Genomic DNA, 24,153 nt, shown 5'->3' with positions numbered 1-24,153 from the left:
TCATTTACATCTTTAGTTTTTCAGTAAGTCAACAGTAGATTACAAATCATTTTAACGCACTAAGATAAAGTTTCACTTTGTTTTCTGTAGCATTTCGCATAGATCATTTTATTGTCCTCAATGAGGAAATTTGTTTCTACTGTACATGTGTTCATAGCACAAACATGACACAGACCATTTATTTCTCAACATGTAGTAAAAACACATGAGATAATCTATAAAAGGCAGATTTTCTTTAGCTGGCTTTCATGCATATTGGCTGTCTTTTGCATAGCATTTTTCTTTAAGCCTTTTCATTCTTCACAAAACAGATAAACACCTCTTACGGTCCAATATTTACAGCCAGTGAATCTGATTTTAAAGAGTTGTCCTGGCTGAAACATTTCTGAAAAGCCAGATTTTCTTGTAGGGCTACGTTAGGATCAAAGTTATTCTCATAACATATATGAAAACAATATTAAAAATAATTGCATCATCATATTAGGGAGATTTTAACTAGTAAACACTTTATCGATAAATCATTTGCACAATGCAAATATTTTGCACTTTTTTAACTTATGCATTTACCCATATGAATAAACTGTGGTATACTTGATTTATTTTAGTATTTTGTAGTACATTATAGTAATACTCTATTAATGTGTATACTATGTTATTCAGTATTATTAACTATTGTGAATTGATAAACTATAGTAAACACTGTAGCATACTTAAATATTAACTTAGGAAAGGTTCAGAAACACCACAGGAATACCTAGAAATGTTACTATAGTTTACTACAGCATTTTTTATGTGAGATCTCATTTTAAAGACCTCTTTTGTACTTTAGACATACAGGAAAAACTTCCAGACAGCCTTGCGCTCCAATTAAACGAGTCTGAACAACCCAGACATCACTTACAGCGATTCACCTCCTGATCTACTTTCGCACCCCGGCCAATGACGTAACGCATGGCGTCACTCACCACCGTAAGCGGCTTACGAAATTCAAATATTTGTTTAAACACACATTTATCAAAGGCCAAAATGCATGCATACATGCCTACGAACAGTGACACCCAAATCCCTTCCTAAATAAACGTTAAAACACGTCGTTAAAACTCGCGGCCACCACCGTTAAGCCATTGTTTTCATCGAGCCGTTGTGTAACATGGGGATACACGTGAGTTCAGCAGCAGCAACAACATTGGCCGCGCATCGACCAATCAGAGCGCGTCGATGGGCGGAAACTCGCCAATGGGCATCGAGTGGGCGTGGCTCCGTCCAGCCGAGCTCACGTTGGAATGATGTGTTGCGCTCCGGCGGAATAATGGAGGGACACATGCGAAACTGGAGCAAGTGATTTCGAACATTAACATGAATTAAAAAAACACCGTATATTGTTTTTAAGACTGGAACTGTGGATATAATATTGTTATGATCTTCAGTGGAGGTTTAAAAAAACAAGAAACACAGGAAGAAGTTCACGAACGCATGAAGAGCTTATGAACTTCTAATCTATCTCACTGCTGTGAATGAAGGTATATTACACTTAAATTACATTCATAATGCTCTGTATCACATGCACCTGTGATCCATTAAATATAAAATGGTTTGTTGGAGTGTTTGTGTGTTTGTTTTTTAAATTTCACGCCTTATGAATGGTAATCAGCGCTTCCGTACCGCCCATCTAACTTATGTTTATAATGTTGTTGTTATTATTTATGTATGTATTTATTTATACATTTGTAGTTGCATATGTGTAATATTGAACGTTGTATGTAAGATACATGGGTTCTTTAGGGTGATTTAAGGACGCATCTTTGTCTCCGCAGACTCGTGTCCGTGCATGTGCATGCGCGTTAGTGACACAAGGTAACATTGGCTCGTGTGTGCGGATGTTACATGAGTTATGCTTGTTTTATTGCATAATTAAATGAAAGTACAAACATGAACAGGAAAACAGTCATATCACTGCTATAATAAAATAACAGTGATACAAAATTTAAAATAAACATAAGAAAAGCATATTACAATTATTTTATAATAACAACATTTAAATCCAAGAGATATTAGGCTACATTATGGCTGAATGTTAGGATGCTTTATTATCATGTTATGTTTGTCCAAAATTAGTGCATTTTTAAATCAGCATGGTTTCATTCCTTTCTCAAAATCATTCATAAGCACTTAGAAGTTTAGTGTTTATTATGGGATCTTGTTTTGTGACTAACCACCTGTTTGCAGTATGTATGTAATAATGTCTATATCAAACAGGGTTCCTATATGAAAAACAGAAACATTATTCAGTCGGAAATATGAGATGGTTTTAAAATAGTGCTTTTCCAGTAGTGAATAATAATTATTGTAGTTTTGCTCTTCTCTAAAATATGTCATCTGCTAGATATTGCTGTGTGTCAGTGCTTGCATACAGACAGTAAAACTTGCTTGTAGGCCAGTGTGATACAAACTTTATTTTGTTGAAGATCTTATTGGAAAGTGGGAGATCTGATCAACACTGTCATCCCATAAAAACGTATTGAGTCTATATAAGCTTTCGTTTTTTAAGAGTTGCGATACAACAACAAAAAAAATCACATGAGTTCTTGTCACATGTATGTAAACACTTATTACATCATACAGCAGGAAACAGTGTTTGATTTATGAGAACTAAACAACACAAAGCTGTTGAATGTTCTCACTTTACATTGAGTTATTTGCCAACATCAGATGATCCAGTTGATGATATAGGATGTGTATAATTCACATAATTCAATAGTTTCACTTTGTCTGTTCATTGAAACCAGAAGACACGTGATGATTTATCTAAACATGAACAAAACAAACTGTGACTGGTTGCTTTACATGTCGGTTAGAGTTGAGTTATTGACATTCGTAGTATTTGTTTTTCCTACTACAAAAGTCAGTCAGTACCAACAAGTGTGTGCTTACCATCATTTATCAAAATATCTTCTTCAGTACTCAACTGCAGAAAGAAACTCATACAGAAGATTTATTTTTGGGTGAACTATACCTTTAAAGATTTATAACCTGACCTACTGCTGCTCTGTAGTACCTATATTAAGAACAGACAGGATTTACGCAGCCGGGTCTTTACCCTAGTATGCGCAGATGTGACCTGATCTTTAGGTTTATTTTTGGGAAATCCAATGTAACAAGGCAACAATCACAACTGGATTTAAATAGTATCCCACCTGTGTGTGTTTGCAAAAGTAGCCAGATTTTAATACTGACAGCTGAAGAAACATAGCGACTTTCATTGGCCAATGACGGCCCAGTAAGTAAGACATGTAAACAACCAATCACAGTTGTTTTGTTCATGTTTAGGAATGGTTAAAGTTGATGTCACTGGGTCTTATGGAAATCCCGTGGAATTCAACCAAGCAGATGACTTTTTCTTTTGTGTGTGTTATGCATCAGTCTTTCATTCACCGTTGTGGGACTTTTAAATGGAAACTAGTGAACATTTAGCAACATGCCAGCAACCATCCAGCAATGCATTCTTAACATCTTAGCAACCACATACTGTAATACTTTAACCCCAAAAGCACTCACCTTAGCAACAGCATAACAGCAGCCACATCACCTTAAAATTGTGGTTGCACGTTTTGCACTCACAACAGCACTCACAACAACATGTAGAAATCTGATCTGAAAGTGGTTGGTGCACGCACCTGCTAAATGAATTAAGTATAAGACGTCAACAAGTATGTTTTTTTTAACCATCAGGACCTATTGACAGGAGAACTGATTATGTAAGATGTTGAAAAAGTCTGATCTTCCTGATTCACGCACACGTACACATACACGTATACATTCAGCTTGCTGAATAGAGTCAGACGGTTATGTAATACGCTTTGAGTCATTGCTGTTTTTCTTCCTTTGGATGATACCATCAGCCTGTTGTTATGTTTTTAAGCATGAAAAGTGATATGATGATATTCACACTCGGGCATGTTGTACTGTGTGCCAGAATCAAATGTTTTTGTTTATTATTGTATCGGTTAGCAGACCAGTGCTGCCAAACTGAAAGCCTAAGCTGGTTTGCAGGTTTTAAGTGCTTAAAGGGGTGGTTCAATGGCATTTCAAGCATTCTGACTTATTAACACAGTTATAGAGTTGTTTCCTCATGCTTAACCTAGGCAAAGGGTCAAATAAGCAGTTGGTCGTGTTACAGAGTATTTCTGTGCCAAATTCACTTCGCCAGGGTTCGTACAAGTTTCGGAAAGTTTTTTTCGATTACAGGTTCAGCTGACGTTTCAGGGGTTTTCTATACGTATCATTTCTTTCCCCCAGAAAACCCCGCCCACCCATCAATCAGCGGGAGACGCTACAACTTGCAAACATCACATCACGCGACACAGCTTTGTTTAATTTCAAAACTCAACAATGGCATGAATGAAGAAGTGTGTTTTTGGATGTATTAGAAGAAAGTCAGCCTTATGGAAACAATGGATATAGTTTATTATCCAGGGTAGCAGCGGAGTTTTGCGTGTGTGTTTGATGCATCACATAATTACAGAGAGATATGAATTTTGATCAACATCGCTTAACCCTATAACAGACATGACTTATTTTTCATTATTAAGTATTTGAATTCTTCAAAAAGTACTTTTTTTTTTCGACATTATGTTTTTAATATTTTTGTGTTTCTCTTGCAGTGCTCTGCAAACTCCATCGCCATGGAAAACTGTACGTAATTCCCGTTCAGATTTATCCTAAAAAAAGGTAACATGATACGCATGGATTCTGCTTTAGATAAACATTGTTAATGTGGACCAAACCGGAGGAGCATCTAGATTTAGGAGCGCAGGGTCAATAGAGGACAGCACGTGGGGGAATGCCAGAAGAAGACGGCTTTCCCGATGGAGAAGAGGAAAACTCTTCTCCAGGCTCCAGCAAGCAGACAGGGCAAGCGGACCAAACTAACATCGGGCAGGACCCGAGTACCAGTGGACCCGGCTCAGGAGAGGAGGATGGCGAGGAGCGGCGCGGGGAGAGCGGAGGCAGACGTTCAGGAGGGGAGCAGGTGCAGGACGATGTGGATATGAACAGCGGTCATGACTCCAGCAGTTGTAATGACAGCATGAATGGATCGCGGCATCATCGCTCATCCTCGGCCAATTGCAGCCCCGGAAGCACCACGGGATCAGGGAGCACTAAGAGGTATGCACAGATTGTCTAGTGCAGGTCCACTGGATTTACGAAACAGGAATTTTTTTCTCCTAATGGTAATAACTGACATTATAGATCAGGTTTGTAAGGACTAAACTAACCTGGACTCCTTTAACTTCAGCTCAAAATCTGCTACTGGTTCCTCTTCATCCAGTTACCACAGCTCTCATCATACAGAGTGCAGGTAAACTAACACCATCACTTGCTTTGATATTTCATTTAATCAATTTTAGATGACCAATTAGGTATTCTTATATATATGTGTATTATATATACCAACAAAGATCATGGGTTCAATCCTCAGAGAAGAAAGATGTTAATATAATGTATAGCTTGAATGCACTGTAAGTCACTTTGGATAAAAGCATCTGCCCAATACATCAATAAATGTAAAAATGAAAAAGAGAAGCAAACCCTCACTCACTTCATATAAAAAGATTCAGAAATGTGCATTAGTCTATAGTCTTCTGTTAATGTGAATGTAAAGAAGATATGAAGTCATACATGTGTTTATGTGCATGTGCAGTGAGCAGACAGAACACGGCCGTGAGCAGACGCACAGAGAGATGATGCAGACGGTCCAGGAGATGAAGAAGCGTCTGCCGTCTGAGAAAAGGATGCGCAGTAAACCCAGTACTGTCGAAGCTCTGCACTATGCACTAAACTGCGTCAAACAAGTCCAAGGTAAACACACACACACAGTAGTGTACACAGCAATTCAAAAGGTGATGGGTAATAATGGTGGACTAGTCGGTCCATTAACCCACTAGTCAGTGAGTAAAGTTGACTGTTTTTTTTATTTTTCCTGTAATATCTGCATTTCAAGTAAAAAAAATAGTCCATAATTCAAAAAGCTGCGTTGCGTTGCACCCTAACCATCATAAGGTGGAAAACCCTCCACAACTCGAAGCCATCTTGGACATTTAAATTCCTCCTTTTCCTAACCCCATCCAGGGTGTCCCTAATGTTCCTTGGGATATCCAGGCTGTCCTTCTTGTCCTCTGATTTTAAAACATTCCAGTTTTGACCCGTTTTTTTTCCCATTCCCTCCTCTATGTTTGGATCGTAACCCGAAGAACTCCAAGGTTCATTTTAGGTAGGGGACATTTTACAAGACTTTTTAAGATGTAAAATAAATCTTTGGTGTCTCCAGAGTAAGTATGTGAAAATTTAGTTCAAAATACCGTAAAGATAATTTATTTTAATTGCAAATGAGCTGATCTCTGCACTGAATGGCAGTGCTGTGGTTGGATAGTGCAGATTAAGGGGCGGTATTATTATAATAAGATCACCTTCTGACATCACAAGGGAGCCAAATTTCAATTACTTATTTTTTCACATGCTTGCAGATAATAGTTTAAAAAACTAAGCACTGGGGATCCAATTATAGCACTTAAACATGGAAAAAGTCGGATTTTGATGGTATGTCCCCTTTAAAGGAATGCTCCACTTTCATTTAAAAAATCCTGATCATTTATTGTTTAAGATGTTAAAATTAAGATGTTTATGTCTTTTTTTCTTCAGTCGAAAAAAAAATTCAGGGTTCCCACGGGGTCTTAAAAAGTCTAAAATTCAGAAAGTTAAATTTAAGGCCATAAAAAGACCAGATTTTCATCCTAGGTCTTAAATTTAATTAACCCAAGTCTTAAATTTCTTACCTCCGTTTATTCCCGAAAAGCGTTGTCCGCAAAAAAATAAAATAGTAATTTAAAACGCTGTAGAATTAATCAGTGACGGAGGAAGAAAGTGTTTGATGAGTGGGCCTCTAAAAAGAAAACTTCTGCACTTCTCGCGTCACTGAATCGCACTTCAATAAAGTTTTTAATCATTATTTTTTAAAGCGGATACAAATGTAGGCTATTATAATCCATGCAATTCATGCCATAAGCTATATTTCAGGTGTTGTGATCTGACTGTAAACTGTAGGTTTGGCGAGAAATAAAACCTTAAATGCAGTTTTGTATAAGAAAAAATCTTTTTTGTGTTAATTTAACCAACTAACCCATGGCTGAAACAGAGGCCCCAGAAGTGAAAAAATCAACACTGCTTTATTGAAAATCAACTTAAACAGTCAGACCGTCGAGTCCCGAACCAGCAACAACGAGTCAACTTTAGTGTTACACAGTTTTCACTTAGAAAGCTTTTGTTTACCTCACTGCTCCATGCGCGTTTACTCCCTTGACTTTAATCTGCTAATCTTGATGACATATGCAGCCTACAAATGCGAACTCTGGAGGCTACAGCCTTCGGATTTAGAAACGGCCTTGTTAACAACACACAACAAACCACGAACAGCCTTTTAATGGTAAATTTAATTTTCATTCAATTATTGTGTAATTAGAGAGGCAAATAAATGCGATTGCGGTATAGTGCATATTTATGCATATAACGTGTGGGTGGAGAAAGTGTAAAACATGTTAACAAGGCACATATCAGCAGCTGACCATACTGATCTTCCCATATTAGTGGATTTTATTTGTCAAAAAAAAAAGATATAATATTTTGAGAATTTCTGAGATCATGTCACGTTGGTCTTAAATTTCACTCATAATGGTCTTTAAAAAGTCTTAAATTTGACTTGGTGAAACCTGCAGCAACCCTGAAATTACGTTTTTTATTTATTTATTTTTTTGAGGAAAACATTTCCAGATTTTTCTCCATATAGTGGACTTTAGTTCCAACGTTTTAGTATGTGGAATGATACAAATTAATGTCTTTGTGTCAGTTTATTGTTTAAATTGGTTCGTAAGTGTGCGTTTCACATATGTAACGCATGACATGTCAACGTTATTCTGTAATTATAAGGTCGCGCTTGCACGTCACATGGCTAGTGCAAGACGAGAAGTTGTGGTGTAAAAGTAAAAAAAATTTTTTTTTGCCGAAAATGAAGATTGTTCGCTAGATAAGACGCTTATGCCTTGTCTGGGATCGTTTAGAGCCCTTTGAAGCCGCATTGAAACTGCAAACCGTTAAAAAAGTCCACTATATGGAGAAAAATCCTGGAATGTTTTTCCCAAAAAACTTAATTTCTTTTCGACTGAAGAAAGAAAGATATAAACATCTTGGATGACTTGGGAGTAAATTATTAGGATTTTTTTTATCAAAGTGGAGTAATCCTTTAAACTTTCATTTTTATCCTTAACCCCTATCAGCCTAATGTACAAGGGTTCCTTTGGACTGACTTGTCAGCTAGTTGTGCAGCCAAACCACCGCCAATTCAACCATAAAATTAGTTTTGCACATGAACTCAAAGCGATAGGTTGATGTAGTGAATGGCATTAGAGAGTCAGATTAAGATCTACAGTAGAAAGTATTTGGTTATATAACACTTTCTGCAGGATGGGCGGATCCGATTCACCAATCACTCACACGTAGTAAAAACCCTTCTGGATCTGTGTTTACTTGCGTGCACATGTCTATTTCCTCTTGTTTTGTTATTACTGTATTAAATGTATTTTTAATGTAAAGCTCTTTTGAGGAGACGTCGGCAGGTGCCGAAGTTTTCTGGATGATGTCATCCTGTGCGTCATATTGTTGAATAATTCTGACATTCAATACCACTGGAATGCTGTGTTCTGACTCTGCTTTTGGCTGTAGGCTCAAACTTTACTTTTCCGACTGTTTTGAACATTAAGATTTTTTGTTGGATGCTTTAGTTCACTTTTCTTGATCACAAAATCAGTCAGAGAAAGATTAAATACAAACCACAACATCCATACAATAGCTTACATGTGGAAAAGGTATAGCACATTAAAAATGGCTTATTTGAATGATTTTATCAGACAGCAACTATACAAAATGTGTACCTACATCACACATTTCTGCCTGGCTAAGTTTCAGGTTTTCACATATAAATGAGCCAACCTCCAATTCTGCCTTAGATTTGCTTCTGTAAATCTCTGCAGATTAGTTTTAATAGTTTCAACTATTTCTCAACTTGGATTTCTATAAATGTCTTTCTTTGGACATTAGAAAATAGTAGTCTCTCTATGATTTAATGCATTTGTGAATCAGCTCATCTGTTGTTTTGTCCAAACAGTGTCTGGTACGGTCACATGCTCAGTCGGTTCTGTTCTCTTTACTGCCTCCTGCAGCAAACAGCGAGTACTACAACTTACTGATGAGCCGTGGTGTGGAGGAGAGGCGAGACGCGGCTGTGTGCACACTAGAGGAGATGGAGAGGATCACATCAGAACACACCCTGAAAAACGCGGTACATACCTGCTGCCTTTACTTTGATGCCCTTAAAGAGCACCATCAGTCTGTTGCTCAATTGCTAATTAAAAAAATTAGCCGATATTTAAATCACCCTTAAACCGTCATAGGTTTATATGACTTTCTTCTTTCACCCAAACACAGTTGGAGCTATATTAAATATTATCCTGGCTATTTTCAGCTTTATAATGACACTGTATAGTTTTTTAAAACTCCAAAAGGTAATCAAAAACTAATCCCCATACAGTTATTAAATGTCTTCTGAGGTGAAGCCATGGGTTTTGTAATGAAAAGTTTATATTTCAAACTTCATGAGTTTTTACAAAAACCCATCACTTTACCTCAGAAGACACTTATTAACTGTATGGATTAGTTTTTGATGGATGGGTGTGCTTTTAGGAGCTTTAAAAATGGGGGACTATCTAATGCCATTATAAAGCTGGAAAGAGGCAGGATATTATTTAAAATAACTTTAACTGTGCATTGACACCAGAGGTGAATGAAGCGAATAAATTGTGGTATTCGCACTTAGTCTGGCACTTAAACATTTTGAGTTAAGTTGCGTCATTCGCGCATGAAATTTGCGTCATTCGCGCGTGAAATTTGCGTCGTTAGCACCTGAAATTTACATCATTAGCACGTGAAATTTACGTCATTCGCGCGTGAAATTTGCGTCATTTGGGCATGACATTTTTGTCATTCACGCATGAAATTTTCGTCATTCGCACGTGACATTTGCGTCATTCGCGTCATTCGCCCGTAAAATTTGTGTCTTTGCGAGTGAAATTTGCATTATTCGCACATGAAATTAGCTTTAGCTAGCTTGTCACTACTATGCTCACTACATCATAATCTCGTCAATTTAACATGGCGTGAATATCCATCAAAGTTCAGATTTCTCAACTCGCGCGATTCGTGCATGCTAAATTCACGCTGCGTCATTTGTGCGAATAGCACAGCAGGATGTCTGTCGCGTCTTTGCTTAACATGTAAATCACTCGCGCTTAACGTTTCATTCGCGTCTGGTGTGAACGCACCATAACTGTGTTCAACTGAAATACAAAACCATATACACATAGGTTGGCTTGAGCGTGAATAAAATATGGGCTCATTTTCATTTTGGGGTCATCTTCACTAACGGTTCTCTGGTGTTCACAGGACACATTTGTGGTGGTTTTCTCTTTGACTACCGGTAAGGTTGTTTACGCGTCAGAACAGGCGTCCAGCGTGCTGCACTGCAAGCGCAAGTTTCTGGAATCTGCAAGGTTTGTGGAGCTGCTGTATCACCAGGACGTCAACGTGTTTTACTCGCACACCGCGCAGCCACGTCTGCCGCCCTGGCACGTGGGCACGGACAGCGGTGAGTCCCTCGAGTTTGTTGCATTCTTTTGATGTTATTGGTTGTTAAACCTTTACGTTTACATTTGTGATCTGTCTTTCTCTGCAGTGGCAGTTTTGTTTGAATGCGCCCAGGTCAAATCTTTCTTCTGTCGAATCAGGTCAGTGCGTTTCTTAGCATCACCTGTGCACTGCTATGTCTGTATACCTGAGGTTAATATTATTGTTTGTTTGTTTGTTCAGAGGAGGGAAGGACAGAGATGGAGAGATGCGCTACAGTCCGTTTCGCATCACGCCATACCTGCTGAAAGTCCAAGGGTCGAGTGGAGAACCAGAACCGTGCTGTCTGGCCCTGGCTGAACGCATCATCTCAGGATATGAGGGTTAGTGTTTCCCATCCTGTATAGTTTGAAGTACAGTATGCTATACAGTTTGTTTTATTGTTTGCACCGTGGCACTTTAAGAAATAGATTTTAAGTTTCTTGTTGTTTGTCTTCAGCCCCACGCATTCCTATGGACAAGCGGATATTTAGCACAACACACTCCCCTGGTTGTATATTTTTAGAAGTGGATGACCGGTGAGTCATTTAAAAAAAAAAAGTTTAAGCAATAAAAGATTTTCTATTGTTAGTTGGTGATATACATGCTTATGTGTTTGTGTGTGCAGTGCGGTGCCGTTGCTCGGTTATCTTCCTCAGGATCTGATTGGTACCTCAATGCTGACCTGTTTGCATCCGGATGATCGTCTGCTGATGCTGGCCATGCACCGCAAAAGTACATACAATATTTTCTTCTCTTCTATTCTCAGTGAAGTCTCTGTCCAGGAAACGATTCAATGTAGGGATGCATAACGATTAATCGCGATTAATCTATAGCAGAATAAAAGTTTTTGTTTACATCATATACAGTATGTGTGTGAACTATGAATAATAATTATGTATATATAAATACACTCACATGCATGTGTGCATATTTATATAAACATAATTATTTTTCATATTTCTCACATGTATATGATTTAAACAAAAACGTTTATTCTGCCTTAGATTAATCGCGATTAATCGTTATGCATCAATGAAATGAAATCCCCTAAATTGAATCTTGACTTTTCCTCAGTCCTGAAGTACGCGGGTCAGCCTCCGTTTGAGCATTCGCCCATACGTTTCCGCTGTCAGAATGGAGACTACGTTACTTTGGACTCCAGCTGGTCTAGTTTTATTAACCCTTGGAGCCGCAAGGTGGCCTTCATCATCGGCAGACACAAAGTTCACACGTAAGCAACACCTCAAGACTGTTCGTGTCCTTTACGTTGGTTTATGCAAACATGTACAACATAAAACTGGTTTGTATGTATCTTCACTGCAGTGGACCGTTGAATGAGGATGTTTTTGCTGCGAGGGATAAAGCTGAACAGGCGGTCATGTGTGAGGAGGTCAAAGAGCTTCAGGCTATGATCTACAAGCTCTTCCTGCAGGTAAGAGATCGTACAAACCCACAACGGATGTAACACGGATGTGATTAAACTAATGATTGTGTCTTCTTATGTTTAGCCTGTTCATAACAATGGTTCGAGTGGCTATGGAAGTTTGGGCAGTAATGGCTCTCATGAGCATTACATCAGTGTGGCGTCATCCAGTGACAGTAATGGGAACCTCTGGGAGGATTCACACCGAGAACCAGTACGACAAACGCTTGTTCATAAAACTTTTGTGGATGTACTAATTTTGGGGTATTTTGATGGATTTGTGGGTTTGTTTGTTTTTTAGATGACATTGCAACAGATATGTGCTGATGTCAATAAAGTGAAGAACTGGGGTCAGCAAGCGTTTCTCGACTCCAGACGGAAACTAACACCACTTCAACCAGCCACCGCAGGTGTGCATATGGATTTCAAAACACTTTCTTTATACATGCTTCACTGCAAAAAAAAATTTAAGAAAAATTTTTTTTACTCTTGTTTCAGTAAAAATATCAAAAATTCTAAAATGAAGATGCTTTTTCTTGATGAGCAAAACGACCCAAGAAAAAACGTGTAGTTTTTAGACAAAAAAATATCAAATTAAAGTGATTTTGTGCATAAAACAAGCTAAAAATAATCTGCCAATGGGGTAAGCAAAAAATCACTAGACACTAAATTCAAGAAAAATTGGCAGATTTTTAGATATTTTTACTGAAACAAGACAAAAATACTAAGAAATTGTTTTCTTGAAAATCATTTTTTGCATTGCAAAAACTATACTGCAAAAAATAACTTTCTTACTTGGTGTTTTTGTCTTGTTTTCAGTAAAAAATATCTAAAAAAAAATATCTTAAATGAAGATGCATTTTCTTGATGAGCAAAATAACCTAAGAAAATAAGTCTAGTTTTAAGAAAAAAAAATATTTTTTGTGATTTGTGGATTAAACAAGCAAAAAAATCTGTCAATGGGATAAGCAAAAAAAATTGAAAATTTTTCTTAAACACTAAATTCAAGAAAAATTCAGAACAATTAGCTTATCTCATTGGCAGATTTGTTTTGCTTGTTTTATGCACAAAATCACTTACATTTGATATTTTTGGTCTAAAAACTAGACTTATTTTCTAAAATGGTAATTTTGCTTATCAAGAAAATGCATCTTAAATTTTAGAATTTTTAGGTATTTTTATTAAAAACAAGACAAAAATACTAAGAAACTTTTCTTGAAAATAACTTTTTTTTTTTAGACAAAAAGTACAATTATGTGCATAAAACAAGCAACAAAATCTGCCAGTGGGGTAAGGAAAGTTTTCTTCAATTACACTGCAAAAAATTATTTTCTAGAAAAAAAATTCTTTGTATTTTTGTCTTGTTTTCAGTAAAAATACCTAAAAATTATTAAATTAAGATGCTTTTTCTTGATAAGCAAAATGACCCAAGAAAATAAGTCTAGTTTTTAGACCAAAAATATCAAATTTAAGTGATTTTGTGCATAAAACAAGAAAAAAAATCTGCCAATGGTGCAAGTAAAAAATCTTGAACATTTTTCTTAAACACTAAATTCACGAAAAAAATGTACTTGCTTACCTCATTGGCAGATTTTTTTTCGCTTGTTTTATGCACAAAATCACTTCAATTTGATATTTTTGGTCTAAAAACTAGATTTATTTTTTGTGTCATTTTGCTCATCAAGAAAAAGCATCTTAATTTAAGAATTTTTAGATATTTTTTACTGAAAACAAGACAAAAATACAAAGAAAATGGTTTCTTGAAAATAATTTTTTGCAGTGAAGGGGGCGTATGTACACCAAAGCTTTAAAAGGCGGCTGAAACCGCCAGGCATACGGCAACATATTTCGAGCATAAATCATAAACCTTTCATTCTGTTAAAGACACAATAAGTCATTTTTGTCAATGGTGCCAATGGTGTAGTGGGCAGCACTCAGACACATTTGGTGACCCGAGTTTGATTCCCGGCTCATGGTCATTGGCCGATCCCATACCCTTCTCTCTCCTCCTTGTACCTTTCTGTTCTCTCCTCACTCACTGTTAAAATAAATGCCAAAATGGCCAAAAAATATAACTTAAAAAAAATTCATTTTCACCACTATTCGCTAAATTTTGATGCGTGTAACGATGGGAGTTGTAGTTTTCATTTTTAAAGTCGACGGGAATCGATCCGACAGGACTCACAAATTATGTTTATGGATGATGTATTGAAATAAGGATTAAATTAAAGTGACGTTACTATTTTCGCATACGCCACTGCGTAGGTTGATCAGCGTATGACGTCATATCGGGAGGGTACTGCTTTTGATTTACTCTCGTGATACTTTGATGTAATTGGCCGATCGGTCTGCGCAGTGACACATTAAGTCGAACACACCTATGATTTCTATGGCAACAAAAGCAAAAACCGAGGATAAACCAGACGTGACGCTCTTGACATCATTTTTAAAACTGCGAATTCTCTTATTTAAAACTTTATGTACACATGAACAAAATATATAAAAATGTGGTAGTTTTTGAATATTTTACTGGAAAAATCGTGCATATTAGTCACCTAAACTCGGACTTATTCAGAAAAGGACAAGCAGATTATGTTGAGCTGTGTTTGATAACCCAGTATGTGTTTTCAGCAGTGTCAAGAGGTAGCGGTCTGCCCAACAGCAGTCCGAGTTTGGGAATCAGAGATCATCTAAAGCAGTCTTTACAGGAGGCCAGAAAACAACCGCACATTCCTTCCTACCAGCAGATCAACTGTGTGGACAGTATCATCAGGTGAGTAACAATGTCAGGGTCACAACTAAACATTTTAAAGCTTGAATATAGAGACTTGCGCGCTCCTCCTGCTCCCTCAGGATTCTGTCCCGCTCCCACAAAAACAATTTATTTTTGTCCCGCTCCTGCATGCAACATTTGTGATTAGTCCCACTACACACACAAAAATCCTGCAGGTATACATAGATTTTATTAGTATGTCCTGCTTTTGCCGCTCATCTTTGTAATATAAAATGTTTTTACTCACACATGAGTCTGCCGCCCGCTCCCCCTCACACCCATGAAATTTTGTCCCGCTCCACACTCTTTGCTTTGGGTCTTATAGGTCCTTTGGTAGTGCAGATCTCTACTGCAACATATAGATTTAAGTTAAAAAATTGATTGAGACGTATAGTCCACTGCGACTTAAATGTTTTTTCCTCTTCAAAACGCAAGTGACGGTATTTTAATAACATTGTAATGTAACCATCATAAAAAATAATAAATCCAGTCTTAATTTGTTACATGCACTGAGGGGTTAATGCTGCTCCTCTCTATTCATGTAAGGGGTCTCTGGCCTGAAAAAAGGTTTAAGACCTCTGTTTTAAAAAGAAAATTGTTGTTGGAGCCTATGTTTTAGTGGTGCACACGCACTTTCGGTGACCTGAGTTCGAATCCCATCTCCAGGTCCTTTGCTGATCCTGTACCCCTCTCTCCACAATGTACTTTCCTATCTTCTCCTTACGTAATGTCTATTAAATAAAGACAAAAATGGCCCAAAAAATAATGTATTTATTGTGTTTTCTATCCATCTTCCTCCAGATATTTGGAGAGCTGTACCACATCTGCTCTAAAACGAAAGAGTGAATCTCGGTCAATAGCTACCTCCTCATCTTCCTCCATGTCTGAGGAAGATAAACCACCAGCAACCGCACATGAAGATCCTGCCAATACTGATGGTAAGAACTATTCATGTCCTTCTCTGCATCTCTGGTCACGATTCTGAAACTATCCATAGTAAAACTGAACAAGGAATAATCAGATTATGACCATGATACTGACTTCTTGTTACAGAGACTGCACTCGAGGGCGGCGGAGTGCTGGACAGTCAGGTGTCAGCGAGTTCGGCCACAGCAGGTGCGGTGGTTGGCGCTCCGCTTACGGACATCACGCTGTCCACAGAAGCCATGAGCGTGGTGTCCGTCACCAGTCAATGCAGTTATAGTAGCACCATAGTGCATGTGCCACAACCCGAGTCAGGTGAGTGCCAGTTACACCACAGATATTTATTAGGTAATAAGCGCATTTATATAAGACAGCACAAGAACATTTCACAAAACGCTCATACTTTTTCCAGAAGTCACTGCCTTAGAAGACGCTCCAATGGGGAGCGAGCCAACAGACTCCGCCCCCACCCCTGCACGCCCCACCCCCAGTACCTCCTCAGCAGCTCAGGAGGAGTTATTGGTTGTGGGACTCACGAAGGAGGTGCTGTCGGCCCACACCCAAAAAGAGGAGCAGCAGTTTGTGGATCGTTTCCGACATCGAATCCTGCAGAGTCCCTACAGCTCATACCTCGAACAGGACAACAGCAGCATGGCCCACTCCCATCACAGAGGTGTGTGCATTATTTATTCAAACCGTTTGATATTTACCTTTTGCACTGCTATCACCATATTTTTCTCCATGTTCAGGTGTCCGACCTCCAAACAAACACAAGCGACCCAAACCAGAGGACTCATCCGACAGCTATGGTTCACAGCCGGGCAACTTCTGGTCACTTCCCAGGCCCACAGGAGCTCCGCATTCCTCGTGGCCTTCCTCTGAGTCATCTCAGATTCAGCCGTCCAACATCGGCTTTGTGCCCCCCATGCAAACGGCTCCATACTTTACGGTCGCGCAGCAGTCAGGGATGCCCATGATGGTTCAACCTGACCAGGGTGTCCAGAACCTCCAACCCATGAACCCTGTTATGTTTGTCCTCCTCCCTGGCTACCCCACCTACCCTCCCAACTTTAGCATGTATCCCCAGGGTATGCCTGTCGCGGGACCCGGATTCGTTCCCCAGCCCCCCTATAATATGGGCGGCTACGTCCCGCCCGGTGCCCCCATGCCACAGGGGTCTCCATTGCAGGGGCATCTCGCAGGGTTCTCCTCCACAGGAGTTGGAAGGCCTCAGGGTACCAACCCAGAGGTCGATTCGTTACCTACACCTTGGTTTGGTGAAGACTTGGATGCACAGCCCACGGCTCTCTTTTCCAGCTCACGCTCCAGCTCGCCGATCCAGCTCAACCTGCTTCAGGAAGAGTTGACCAAACCCTCAGAACCACAAAACACCACCGGTCCAGAGAGTCTGCATGAGCACCATGCCAAAGCGGTGAGACGGGAATGCTAGTTCAGTGGGTACCATTGTCATTAAATCAACTTGATCTTAAGAAAAAACGCAACTATTTCACCAAGTAAGCGATTTTGTATGAATTGTAGGTGAAATGTACAAAATATACAATTATTAGAAAAAAGCGAGAATGAAGCTCCACCACTACACTCAAAAAAGTTTGCATTAGACGGTTTTATTTGTATTGGCCATTTATTTACATGCCGTGCCTTTTGGAGGCATAAAAAAACTTTTGCAAACAAATTTCAGTTTAGTTGTTGAAAATAGCACTCTTAAAATCGTCATGTAAACGCAAATTCGTGAAAATTCATGACATTATGCGGGCGTATTACCTGTACCAGACAACATGTGACATCGCCAACTACTGGCCTGGCATGCATATTGCAGCATTTTAGTCATTTTTGCCGATTCGTGTAAATGGTGATAAAAAATGCACAGGAACTCGTTTCCAATTTTGTACACTGTTGTCATGTAAATGTACCCAAAATCTGATACAGCCTACTTATACATTATAGAAAATGTCAATTTTCAAAATAAAAGGCAAATCAAGATATCAGTCGGAGATCTCGCATGTTATTTATATTTCCTGTTTTTTTAAATAAATTATTTGTCAATGTGTTATAATAATGAATGAGGTCTCTGTACACAGGACGATGCTCCCAGTGATTCGGGTAACCAGGATGCTAATTCTACCTCCAGTGAAATGCTTGACCAGCTCCTACAGGAGGACGCCCGCTCAGGAACCGGATCCAACGCCTCGGGCAGCGGCTCTGGAGAGTCCGGAGGGTCTTTGGGGTCCGGATCCGGACTCTGTTCTAATGGAACCTCCACCAGCCATACCGGTGCTGTTTAAAATCACTCAATTAAAAATGTCCACCATTTAAATACTATATTTTTGTTAAGAATATGGTTTGGGTTAAAACAAACGGTGCTAAATAGCACTAAATGTGGTTCTTGTCTAGTAATCATAGAGGAACCATTTTTAGTGCTATATAGCACCCATGAAGAACCATACAGGGGTCAAATAGCACCACATATGGTTCTACATAGCACAATATGGTTCTACACAGGTGCTACACTGCAAAAAATGATTTTCAAGAAAACAAAATCTTATTATTTTTGTCTTGTTTTCAGTAAAAATATCTAAAAAAAAATTTAAATTAAGATGGTTTTTCTTGATGAGCAAAACGACCCAATAAAATAAGTTTCGTTTTTAGACCAAATATATAAAATTTAAGTGATTTTGTGCATAAAACAAGCAAAAAAATCTGCCAATGCTTTTTTTGCTTACCCCATTGGCAATTTTTTGTTTGTTTCCCTTAAATTTGATATTTTTGGTCTAAAAACTAGACTTATTTTCTTGGGTCGTTTTTCTCATCATCTTAATGTAAGAATTTTTCGATATTTTTACTGAAAACAAGACAAAAATTCTAAGAAAATGTTTTCTTGAAAATCCTTTTTTTGCAGGGTACACAGGTACTTCATCGGTGCTATATGGCACTTAAAATGGTTCCTCTATGATTACGAGCCAAGGTTATAGTTTCGTTACTTACAAAAGTTGAAAAGTTCACTCATTCATCTTTTTTTCCTCATTTTAGAATAATAGTATGCTCATCAAAACTATAAAGTAACACAAATATAACTATAGGAATTAAGTTGTGATTAAAAACATCCAAAATAAATCAAAACTATTATACTTTATCATTTTCAATGTAGTCACCCTTTGCCTAGCCCTAGAATTTGCGAAATTGAACTCCTTGAGACCTTGAAATGATTTTTAAATAGTATTGAAGGAGTTCGTATCTATTCTGGGCTCTTATTGGCTACTTTTTCGTCATTATTTGCTCTAAATTGTCCATTAAAAACAATTCAAAATAAAAGTCCTCTAAAATTTAACTAATTTCTCGGCATCCTTAAACAAACAAAATGGGGGAAAAAACTTTTTATCCAATCTTCATTTGTTTTCTTTTTAGAACCTCTCAAATATGGGTAGGCTTCTTCAAAAATACCTAATTTTGAGCAAAAAGCTGAAATTATTCCTTTTTGTAAAGGAATTTTGTTAAGAGATCAGATTCAGAATGGTTATAAAATCATGCACGGAGATTTAAATGTTGAAAATTTGTTTTTGCTTCGGTTTTTATAAATTGGGTAAGAGCGCCATCTAGTATATAATAGCGAAATAACAGATTACCGTAAAAACTTGTCAGAAAGCGTAATGGGCAGGGACATGTTTTGTCTTAATTGACGAGGTAACTTGTCAATGGCTTGGAAAGAGTTAATATAATGGCAATTATATTTCAGTCTACAAAAGTATTTTTAAACATTCAAACTTGCACCTTCAGATTAAAAGATCTGATCATAAGCAACACTTCATTCCAGTGTTTCCAAACTTTTGACTGGTAGTGTATTGCTCCCATGTAATCATATTTCAGTAATTGTTTTAAAGAAGAAATCGTAGCCCTAAAAATGAAATTTAGTATTTTCTTCATTTATGTCATTCCAAACATGTTCATAACCATAAACTTTATCTGTATCTTTGTATAAAGCCAAAAACAACCAAAAGATATTATTATCTGAAATCTTCCCACATGCAATGATGCAAATTCTGATCAAATGTAACTTGGTCCTTGTGATGTCATCAAACTGACCGCCAGCGTTTTCCCGCTTCACAGGCAGCAGTAACAGCAGCAAGTACTTCGCCAGCAACGATTCATCAGACACGTCGCGAAAAGCACGGAAGTCCGCGGAGGTCCAGGAAAGAGAACGTACGACCTTCAAGAAACATCCGCTTCTTCAGGAAGACAACCCACTGTGGAACATGATCAACCAAACGCCAGAATCCGTCATGATGACCTATCAGATCAACCCCAGGTATCAGATCCCTCACCCAGATCCAAAGAACATCTTTCTTTCTCTATCTCTCTGAACCGGGGTTCCAGCTCAATCCTCTGAGGAACCAGAGAGAAACATGACATTTTGAGCATCTCTTTCCACAGGAGAAAGAGAGTGCTGCCCGGCTTTCGCTGAGGTAGTTCTGATCAAGCTAAATGTCTCATTTCACTGTCATCCGTGTTACCCTGAGGTAGGTGATTTCAGGCGACGGTACACAATGAGACCCGCGGTTATAAATAGAGGCCAGGGCAGGTTCGCATAGATGAGCTGGTCGTACTTTGATGTTTCACTCAAAACCATGGTGTGTGTCAAAATGCAAAAAGCTGCGGCGAGTTTTATATTTTGTGTACGGATGTTCTTCCAGGGATCAGGTGCAGGTCCTGCAAGAGGATCGGGAAAAACTGCTTCTGATGCAGCCCATGCAACCCTGGTTCACCCAGGAACAGAAGAAAGAGCTGGTTGAGGTTCATCCGTGGATTCGGCACCGCACGCTCCCGCAGGAGATAGACACACAGGTAATGCACGCTAAAGTTTTAGACTTATAAACTTCCTGTCATGTGCCGACTCTTACACATGCTCCATCTAATCATTTTTAGGGATGTGTGAGTTGTACCAATTCTCCCATGGAACCAGGAGAGGAACTCGCTCTTCAAAGCGACTCTCCAGACCTTCCCACGCCTGACAGCCCCTCTCTGGGAGAATGCTTGTCACAGGACACCAGCACAGATACCTGATCGCAGTACCAAAACAGTTGATCATCTTTGGACCTGATGGACAAACGGTCACCCACGTCATAATTCTGCCCAAAGACATAAACCAGGCGATGGTACAAATTATATACCATCACAGGAGACGTCCTGTTTTCATTCACGTGACCTGCAGTCATCATTTCTCCACTGTTTGCAGACTATAGACCCCAACAACTGTGAAGATCTGACTGTGATTTGGCACTGATGTCGTATTCATCCCTGTGTTTTAGAAATTTGCCTTTTTTATTGTTTTTCTAGAAAAAAATGCCTAAGTGTATTATATGAATGTGTTCTCCAGCGTTTCTACGACCGACTGAAGCCTAAATCTCATCGGCTGTGGGGAAGTGAGCCCTTGTCTACCGCCTGGCAAGATTTAAGCACCAAACCTAAAAGCATCTGTAGATGCACAAGATAAACTCAAAAACTCATTTGTACCCAGTTTCACTGATATTTATTTTACAACTTCATCTCAGTCCTGTGTTGGTCTTCTTTCAATTTAAGGGGGTCGCACACTGGACAACTAGGACAACTCGGAGGCATCGTACACCGGAAGTGCACATTAAATAACGCGAGCTTAGTTAGATAGCGTCTACTTCAAAATGCAAAATATTTGTTAGCAGCCAATGTTAATCTTTAATGATTTGGGACAAATATGATGTTATTTAATGTTAAACGATGTGAGTGCACTGCAAAAAAAATATTTTCAAGAAACAAATCTTAGTATTTTTGTCTTGTTTTTAGTACAAATATCAATTTTTTTTTTAAATTTAAGATGCTTTTTTTAATAAGCAAAACAACCCAAGAAAATAAGTCTAGTTTTTAGACCAACACATATTAAATTTAAGTGATTTTGTGCATAAAACAAGCAAAAAAATGTGCTAATGGGGTAAGAATTTTTCTTGAATTTAGTGTTTAAGAAAAATGTTCAAGATTTTTTTGCTTGTTTTATGCACAAACTAGACTTTTTGTCTTGGGTCGTTTTGCTCATCAAGAAAAAGCATCTTAATTTAAGAATTTTTTGATATTTTTACTGAAAGCAAGACAAAAATACTAAGACATTTTTTTTCTTGAAAATCATTTTTTGTAGTGTGGCACTCTGTGGCGTGACAGGGATTTGAGCAACTTCCTGAGTCGTAGCTGGACAGGTGCCACCTGTCGGCCCGGTGCGCGTATACTCATAGAAAACAATGTGTTCGATTTTTTTTGTTTGCATGTACCTATTTTTTGTTTTCACCCCCATTTAAACAAAACAAAAGTTCAAAGTTCATATAAAATTGTCTTGAAGATGTGATGACAATCTTTCACTTGAGAAAATGTTTCCCATCTAAAGTGAATATTTGAATGTCAGTATTAGTTTAAGTTCAAATCATATTTTTCTACTACATATGTGACCTGAGATATGTATTGATCTGGTGTAAAACTCAAAATAGTTTTGGTGGATGCAAGCATAACATGAATTTTACTAAACCTGTTGAGAACGTGTCCAGTTCATATTTCACCTTAAAATCAAAAGAGAAAAATAACAAAATATATGAAGAGCTCAGATGCAAAAGCCGCTAAACGCCACCTCTGTCAAAATGTTCATATACGTTTATTAAATACTTTCCCTTCAAATCTGCTTCATTCTGACCTCAGGCCATATAGTAATACTGGTTTGTTGGCAGAATCTGATGAATGTGAAATAACCGTGGATCACATTTAAATTTGCATACTTGGACCTGAATACAACATGAATGTGGCAGCCATGTGCATCCCTAATGTGTGTTTCAGTTTCTTCATTTATACCTTTTGAATTCTTACGTTCATCATTTGCAATGTTTCCAGTTGCATTTGGCAAGTGATTTTGCAACTGTTTATTATTTCTTGTCCGAAGAAGTGGAGGTTTTTGCAAAAAAACATGAATGCACTTAGAGGGTTTTGCAGCGAAAGACAATCATATTTGTTAAATACCAATGAAATGACTTAAGTAAGTAACATTTGTAAAAATTAGGCATTTCAATTACTGACTAATAACTTTTTCATTGCCATTAAAGCAAAATTACTAAACCTAAACACAGGTGCCTGATATAAAATAAAAAACATGTCAGATGCACTTAGAGGGTTTTGCATCTAAACTCTTCATATTTTGCATAAGGGCAATGAAACCTGTTTTGGGGACTATTAAAATTTGTTGATTAAAAAGAATAACAGTAAAAAGTAAAAAGAATTCAGGGTAGGAGACGATGTGTTTAATTTTTAATACTGGGGTGAAATGTGACTCTTCACTTCATACATTACAGAACAGGTTATTAAAAATGTTTCATGTTCACCGTACAGTAAATCTCACCAAACCCCCGACCTCTCTTTTGATATACTTTTAATTTATTGAACTGTTATGTCATAAAAGGTGTACAGTATGTATCAGAAGTGATGTGTATGTCATCATGAGATGTGTGTTCATGTGGTGTTCACTTGTCACAACTAGAACTAGTTTTGTATCAATAGTAGGTGATGTCCCGCAGGGATCAGATTACCGAACCATCAGTCCCCTAAAATAAATTACTTCTGTTTTGTACAGTTTATTATCAAAAATACATTTTTGTACAGTTTTTAGAAGAAAGCAAATGTAAATAACCATATAATGTATTTTACTTGTATAAAAAAAGCCATTTTGTCTTGAATTCAGGGAAATATTTGTGACACCACATGATGACTATGAATAAAAGACCACGGTGACTTGAATTTGTTTGTTGTTAAACATAAACTGCATATTCCTCAATGCTAATGCATACTAAAATAGTCTTAAAGAGATACTGTGAAATATAGTTTTAAAGAGGAGATATCATAAAAATCTGACTATAATTGGGTCCCCAGTGCTTCTATAACCTAGAAAATGTGAACTTAGTTTGGGTAAACCATTCTCTCCAATCAAAAAATAGGTAATTTAAATTTGGCTCCCCTTGTGATGTCAGAAGGGGATAATACCGCCCCACAACAATAAGCTCATTTGAATTTTAAAGGACACACCCAAAAACGTCACATTTTTGCTCGCACCAAAAAAAGTTGCAATTTTAACATGCTATAATAAACTTCACACACGTACTCTGGGGACACCAAAGATTTATTTGACATTTTTAAAAAGTCTTGTGAAATGTCCCCTTTAATGCATGTAAATATTAAACAGACAAAAAAG

The 24,153-nt window shown here is 37.9% G+C and overlaps 1 protein-coding gene across 5 annotated transcripts; it reads left to right on the top strand.

Moving 5' to 3' along the window:
• The first annotated feature begins 1,273 nt into the window (after positions 1–1,273).
• per3 (period circadian clock 3) lies at positions 1,274–23,874 on the top strand. 5 transcript variants are annotated; one of them, XM_065259144.2, is made up of 23 exons: positions 1,276–1,520; positions 4,662–5,166; positions 5,297–5,359; positions 5,702–5,859; positions 9,270–9,388; positions 10,549–10,750; positions 10,838–10,889; positions 10,972–11,111; positions 11,228–11,306; positions 11,396–11,502; positions 11,845–12,001; positions 12,094–12,202; positions 12,279–12,407; positions 12,495–12,603; positions 14,828–14,966; positions 15,768–15,904; positions 16,020–16,205; positions 16,303–16,563; positions 16,640–17,322; positions 17,990–18,182; positions 20,013–20,211; positions 20,597–20,747; positions 20,829–23,868. In XM_065259144.2, the coding sequence occupies exons 2-23, from the start codon at positions 4,841–4,843 to the stop codon at positions 20,964–20,966; spliced, it is 3,837 nt and encodes a 1,278-aa protein (XP_065115216.1). In that variant the 5' UTR covers positions 1,276–1,520; positions 4,662–4,840; the 3' UTR covers positions 20,967–23,868. The 5 variants fall into 5 exon arrangements, 4 of the variants coding, with proteins under 4 accessions (XP_065115217.1, XP_065115216.1, XP_065115215.1 ...); XM_065259143.2 differs by having other exon boundaries at positions 14,825–14,966; positions 20,829–23,867; XM_065259145.2 differs by lacking the exons at positions 20,597–20,747; positions 20,829–23,868 and having other exon boundaries at positions 1,275–1,520; positions 14,825–14,966; positions 20,013–20,518.
• Positions 23,875–24,153: the final 279 nt, after the last annotated feature.

Source organism: Paramisgurnus dabryanus, chromosome 14, assembly GCF_030506205.2.
Source record: "Paramisgurnus dabryanus chromosome 14, PD_genome_1.1, whole genome shotgun sequence".
In the NCBI taxonomy this organism is placed as follows: domain Eukaryota; kingdom Metazoa; phylum Chordata; class Actinopteri; order Cypriniformes; family Cobitidae; genus Paramisgurnus; species Paramisgurnus dabryanus.
Note: the sequence above shows the minus strand (reverse complement) of the source record. Positions and strands in the feature narration are given on the sequence as shown.

Coding starts and splice junctions, on each gene's coding strand:
- per3 (XM_065259143.2), top strand. CDS start 4,841: ATGCCAGAAGAAGACGGCTTTCCCGATGGAGAAGAGGAAAACTCTTCT. Junction 5,360..5,701: donor TCTCATCATACAGAGTGCAG/GTAAACTAACAC, acceptor GTGCATGTGCAG/TGAGCAGACAGAACACGGCC. Junction 5,860..9,269: donor CTGCGTCAAACAAGTCCAAG/GTAAACACACAC, acceptor TGCCTCCTGCAG/CAAACAGCGAGTACTACAAC.